Source organism: Dendrobates tinctorius, unplaced genomic scaffold (assembly GCF_039654945.1).
Source record: "Dendrobates tinctorius isolate UK_male_01 unplaced genomic scaffold, ASM3965494v1 ptg000158l, whole genome shotgun sequence".
Classification (NCBI taxonomy): Eukaryota; Metazoa; Chordata; class Amphibia; order Anura; family Dendrobatidae; genus Dendrobates; species Dendrobates tinctorius.
Window position 1 is genome coordinate 37,787,866 of NW_027361825.1, and position 6,846 is coordinate 37,794,711.

General features: G+C 40.1%; 1 protein-coding gene across 1 annotated transcript; it reads left to right on the forward strand.

Annotated features, from left to right (window-relative positions):
- The first annotated feature begins 1,448 nt into the window (after positions 1-1,448).
- On the forward strand, positions 1,449-5,305 carry LOC141052120 (C5a anaphylatoxin chemotactic receptor 1-like). The gene is made up of 2 exons (XM_073549340.1): positions 1,449-1,493; positions 3,055-5,305. The coding sequence occupies exon 2, from the start codon at positions 3,080-3,082 to the stop codon at positions 4,142-4,144; it is 1,065 nt and encodes a 354-aa protein (XP_073405441.1). The 5' UTR covers positions 1,449-1,493; positions 3,055-3,079; the 3' UTR covers positions 4,145-5,305.
- Positions 5,306-6,846: the final 1,541 nt, after the last annotated feature.

Sequence of the window (6,846 nt, forward strand, 5' to 3'; positions counted from 1 at the left end):
AGGCTTGGGATTCCTCCTGTGCAGAGGCAGGAACCTGATTCCTAACATTACCCCCCTCTATTCTCTCACTTCTATTACTATATGCTAACTTCTATCCCTAATATTAAACATATACAGTACATGAACATTACATTTCACATTCATGAACAATGAGGTGCTGCATGTAAACGTGCGTCCAGGGGAAAGGAGGCGTGTGAAGTTCCCCACCATCATGAGCTTGCTTTTTCCCCCACTCATGTTGAATGCACCCTTCCCCTCTTTTAACCAGCTGTTTCACGTCCCTAGACCCAGACCTGTCAGTCACCTGTCACTAAATTAACAAGCAGTATTTATTTGCTGAGACCACACAAGTAGCGCAAAGAATTTATATGCTGGAAGGTCGATTTGACACAGGATCCTATCTATCTGAACTAGCTGAGAATAAACCGCCTAGCTAACTATCTGACTATTTTCTCACTACGATGTTACACTCACAAAATGGCATCAAAGCCACATGTCCGCTTTTTACATGAAGAGGAACATGTGACTTTGCCAGCCAATTACACAAGTCCTTGTGTCTGGATGTTGTGGATGGTTTCTGCGGCCTCATTGGCTGCCGGAATCGCCACACATTAGGTTGCTTTTTTTTTCTCTGCCCTCTCCCCACCCCCCTCCCCTCATCAAACATGTCCCCTGACCCCCGCTGCTCATCATGCAGCACCACTATCCTAAATTCTAACAAAAGCATTAGTGGAAACTCAATCATTTACCGAACATTGGCTAAATTTTGTGGATTTTTTTTTTTTTTTAGGAAAATGCTTTGGAATCGGACCACGAAAACTTTTGTGCCAAATTTGATTTTGGCAAATGCTTTCCGAACAAGTTCGCTCATCTCTAGTCCTATAAGCTCTGACCCAGCTAATGTTCATATTCCAACTTTATTTTAACTTACTTATATCTTATTCCTCAGTGCTTTACAGACATTATCATCATTGTCCCTATTGGGGCTCACAATTTAGACTGCCTATCAGTATGTCTTTGGAGTGTGGGAGAAAACTGCAGAATCTGGAGGAAACCCACATAAACATGGGGAGAACATACAAGCTCCTTTCAGATGTTGTCCTTGGTGGGATTTGAACCCAGGACCCCAGTATTGCAAAGGACAGGTGCTAACCACTGAGCCACCATGCTGCCTAACATCAAAGAAACTGTGCTAACCACTGAGCCATGCTGCCCAGATCATAAATCATCTATGACGTTCTCCATCCTACACCACATCCCTCCCTTATTTTTATACAATTATTTACGAACCTTGCCACTTTCCCAACAGATGACATAGAGTAAGAACACGGTGTTATAGCCATGTTACACGGGGGCTTGAACAATGTCCGAGATGTGATGTAATACAGTATATCCTGCAGTGACGTCTCTACCGCAGAACCTCTATAAAAGAGGAAATGGTATTATTTTCTTACTAGAGAGCTGTCACAGGACACTTACTGGCTTCGCTCTTGGTAAGCATAATTAAATAAGTCTAAGAGTTTAGGAAACATATCATGAATAGATAGTAAGATAGCAATGTATGAAGGAAACAAGTATATGCGTAGGTTGCTAGAAGTTGTAAAAAAGCTCATGCTTTAACCAAATACATACAATGCATTATTAGTTTGAAGTCAGTGTAGTATATATATATATAGTCTATGAAAGGTATACAGCTTTCTTACATTATATAGAATATATATACCATATTAGTAATAATACTGAATTTGAAAACCACTACCCAAGACTGTGTTCTCGTACAGCGTTTTTTTATCTGCACGTTTTCTGTACGTTCCTGCACCAAAATACGTAGCAGCAATCTTCTCTGGTTACTTTAATGCATTTTCTCCTTTATTTTATGTGTTTTTGCTGCAGAATTTAAGCATTGCATTGTTTTTTTTTAAGTACAGAAAAGCTTTGTTTCTGAGCTTACAAATGCAACTGCGTTTTATATACATGCACAGTCTACAGGGGAAGAAAAAAAAACTGCATAAGGCTACGTTCTTACCATGAGTTTTTGGTGAGTTTTTTAAATCTGTGGTTTTTTTTAAAAAAATGCAAGTAATCGATTTTATTTAGTGGGAGCAGAAAATCTGCTACATCAAAAACTCACCAAAAGCTCATCATGGGAACGTAGCCTACAAAAAAATAAATAAAAGCACAGTGGGCAGTAGTTCCCATGTAATCACATCCTATTTGTTTGGACAGTTAAAAGCAGTAGATTTTCTGCAGGAAAAAGAAGCAGCGTGGAAAAAACACAGTAATTAAGCTATGTGGGAGTGCGACCTAAGGATTTAATGAATTATGTGGCAGGAATTTATAACTATGTACAATTATATTGTTACAATACCTGTCAGTAATATTATTTCTGAGTGTGAGGAACAGATCCGTAGGTTATACTTGTGGTACAGACATGTGAACAGCCCCACAGAATATCTTAGGTACGAGCTCTGTCTGTAAAATTCACAGATGACATCAGGACAAGAAAATTGGTTGGGTCTTCAAGTCCATACAGTTTTTGGTCATCACTAAGGTCATCAATATCAGATCAGTGGTGGCTTTTTTAGGTGGATGATATCCAAGAGTAAACACTGATGGTCCAGAACTAGGGACACTTAATGATCACCAAAATGCCAAGACTACATGTGTAGTCTCCATATCCCCGTATAAAAGGTCTTATTGTCATGTCTATATCAAATAGTTATATTATCAATACACAGTTTCACCATCACATGGACTGATATGTAGTGCTCGTCTTTTTTAAGAGGTTATTCAGCAGCTGCAGTATCTAATTTAATTGTGTAGACAATCATAATATATTTTTCTATTAAAGAAGTTCTGCAGCAGAGAAATGCATTGATAGGAATAATCAAGTCTATATTATCATCTCGGAGATCCAAGTTTTGACCTAAGACCTTATCCTATTGATGGATAAAGATGATTGGTCATATATCATTATAGGAAACAAAAACATTAGGTAGGTTGTACCAAGAGACCACAGAGTAGTAATAGATATTTGTATATTGTGTTTTACAGGTCATCGTAGAAACAGCCAAAAGTGATGATGGATCAATCTGCAACAAAATTGTATGTCAGTATTACCACCGCCTATGACTATGGGGACTACGAGAATCCCACTCCAGAACCAGAACCAGAACGTGATCCTATGATCACAACCTATAAGTGGATTGCTTTATTTTTGTACTGCCTTGTTTTTATTCTCGGTGTTCCTGGGAATGGTTTGGTGGTGTGGATCACAGCCTTCGAAATGAAACGCACGGTGAACACCATATGGTTCTTAAACCTGGCGGTGGCCGATCTCCTGTGCTGTCTCTCCGTGCCATTTACTATCATGAATATAAGCCTTGGATACTGGCCCTTGGGCCTCTTCACCTGCAAGTTTATCCCTTCCATTCTCCTAATTACCATGTACGCCAGCGTCCTCCTCCTGACTATGATCAGTATTGATCGCTGCGCCTTGGTGATGAAACCCGTATGGTGTCAGAACCACAGAACTTTGGGCAAGGCATACTTGGCATGTGCCATTCTGTGGATCTTGGCCATCATCCAGAGCAGCCCGTCCTTCATCTTTCGGCACTTCAATACTTCCAATGGAACAGACTATTGTGTATATGACTATAAAATATTGAATCAGGAGAATCGACAAAGGGTGGAGAACTCCATTGCAATTTTCCGTCTACTAATGGGCTTCATCTTTCCATTTCTCATCATTGTCACCTGCTATGGTATACTACTGAATCGGGTGAAACGACGATTTACACAGAACACCAAGACAATGAAAGTAGTCCTTGTAGTCATCTCTGGCTTCTTCGTATGTTGGCTTCCTTACCATGTGGCAGGATTGATTCTTACTTTAAATCCAAGCGACTCAGAGTTATACCAAGCCACAAGAAAGGTCGATAGAATAATAATCGCAATCGCTTTTATGAACAGCTGTATTAACCCCATCATTTATGTGCTAATGGGACAGGACTTCAAAAGCAAGTTTAGAAAATCAATCAAGTTTATTCTGAAAAACGTCTTAGCGGAAGAGGCGAGTCAATCGCATGACTCCAAGAAGACAAAGTCAACGTCAGAAACAAAGCACACAGAGGCTTCTGCATAACTAAAGACTCAATTGGACACTTTTTAATGGTGGTGCTGTAGATTTAGATTGCCATAGATAACGTCACCATGGCCTAGCTATTAGTCTTTTCCCCATATCATGGTTATCAGCTATCACAGCATGAATTTGCTCTCCGCAGCTCCTCATCCCTACTCCCCGTCACACATCTCTAGGCCCCGTCACACATAGCGATCTCGCTAGCGAGATCGCTGCTGAGTCACAATTTTTGTGACACAACAGCGATCTCACCACCGAGATCGCTGTGTGTGACAGTGATCAGCCCCCCTGCCGGTATCGCTGATCGCTGCAGGAAAGGCCAGGACTTTTTTTGGTCGCTGGTCTCCCGCCGCCACATCGCTGTGTGTGACAGGCGGGAGACCAGCAATCTGTTGGTAACTAATGTACACATCGGGTATCCAAGGGACGTGCGTCCCTTAGATACCCGATGTGTACGTTAGTCACCAGCGCACTGATGCAGGGAGCTGGTAACTAACGTACACATCGGGTATCTAAGGGATGCACATCCCTTGGATACCCAATGTGTACGTTAGTTACCAGCTTCCTGCATCAGCGCGCTGGTTACTAACGTGCACAGCGACGCCAGGCGCTGGGCGTCGCTGTGCTGATCGCTGGTGAAGCTGTCTGTTTGATAGCTCACCAGCGATCACATAGCGATTCACCAGCGATCCTGACACATTGATATCGTTGTCAGGATCGCTGGTGAGTCGCTATGTGTGACTCCAGCCTTATATGTCATTTTCTGATATTAGAGCCAAAGACCTGCTGGGAGAGCAGTAATACAAAATGTAAAAAAAAAAAATATATGTATGTACAGTTTTTTCTAACCCTAACTAGGATTAGGGCTTGGGCTAGGTTAAGGGTAGTGGTTATATAAAAAAAAAAAAAAGTAAACTTTTTTTTACCTATATATGTATTTTATATTCTTATCTTATATATTACATAATGCTACATCAATTTTACAGGGAAGAAGTTTGTGCTATTTTGTAGCGACTGTTCCCAAGGCGGAAACTTTACAAAGTGGCACCAAAAAGGTCACTTTTGATTCTGCAGAAGGAAGTTTTGTTGTGCAAGCTGCAGCGCAAATGTGGGAAGTTTTCCTGATGTAGTTCTGCCAAATAAACAATTATCTTTAGGTTCAAATGTGCACTTTTTGTTTTAGGCCATGCTAAACGTCCAATTAAAAAAACACCAAGTGCATGTTGCTAGGTATCATCTTGCACAGGAAAAAGATTTAAAAGGTCATTTAACAAATTGCCAATAGTTTGCACAAAATATGATTGCCTAAAATCACAAATCTCATTTTTTTTAAAGATACTATTTGGGATTTTAGCAAAAAGTAGGGGAACAAAATAAGAGGTCCAAAGGGCAATCTATACCCAAGTGTGCACATTGTGGTACAGGGGCAGAAATACCATTGGTGCAAGGGGACCAAGACGTAAGGGGCCACAGCGTCATCTCCAAAGCAGGTGGAATTGTGCATTATGATGAGATATTGGACTGCAAAGGGCCCATATACCATTTTCGCACAGGGATCCTCTTTGGTCTGTGTCCACCAATGTTAGGGTGTGTAGTTATGTAGGTGATGTTCTTTACAAAGGTTTATACTTATATTTTGTCTGCTCTACTAAGCAATGACAGGCCACATTCAATTTGTGAAAATATATTTTTCCACTTAAATGTCAAATATATCAATAAATCTTGAGGCATATAAAAAATTAAATAAGTATATATATACAGCTCTGGCATAAATTAAGAGACCACTTCCAAATGTTCAGTTTGTCTGATTTTTCTCTTTATAGGTATATTTTTGAGTAAAAAGTAAATTGTTCTTTTAGTATAGAATCTTCTGACAACATGTCTCCGAATTTCCAAGCAATAAATTTTTGTATTTCTTTCTGACAAAGAAAAATGGTCAAAATTAAAAAAACCCAGTGCTTTCCGACCTCAAATAATGCAAAGAAAACAAGTTCATAATCATTTAGAAACAACAATACTAATGTTTTAACTCAGGAAGAGTTCAGAAATCAATATTTTATGGAATAACCATGATTTTTAAAAACAGCTTTAATGCGTCTTGGCATGCTTTCCACCAGTCTTTCACACTGCTTCTGGCGCAAAAATTTAAGCAGTTCTTCTTTTTGTTTGATGGCTTATGACTATCCATCTTCCTCTTGATTACATTCCAGAGGTTTTCAATGGGGTTCAGGTCTGGAGAATGGGCTGGCCATGACAGGGATTTGATGTGGTGGTCTCTTAATTTTTGCCAGAGCTGTATATTAAATTAATGGGGATATACACAATAAACAAAGTTCTAAACTAAAATAAAACTGCAAAAAATAGAGAGAGAGGGAGCGCACTAAGGCGGTAAATGAGGGACACCAGCGTGTTTAGCAAAGGTAATCCACTCACCTGGTGTGGTTGTGAAGGGTCACAAACACCTGGAGAAGTTTTGGCCACTGCAGATCCCGGAATTCGGATACATACAGCAGATAAAGAGAAAGGCCAGGGTATATCCGTGCTAGACCACAAGGAACCAACCGAAGATGCAAGCAAACCTTTATTCACACTCAAGCCAACGCATTTCACGGCCACCTGGCAACTTCATCAGGGCAACAATGTTACAGTCAGTTCACAAGAAACCATTATATACATTGCACAGATGACAACAGAATGATGTCAGT

What these genes read in the sequence shown, in the direction of transcription:
- LOC141052120 (XM_073549340.1), top strand. Translation starts at nt 3,080, where the DNA reads ATGATGGATCAATCTGCAACAAAATTGTATGTCAGTATTACCACCGCC.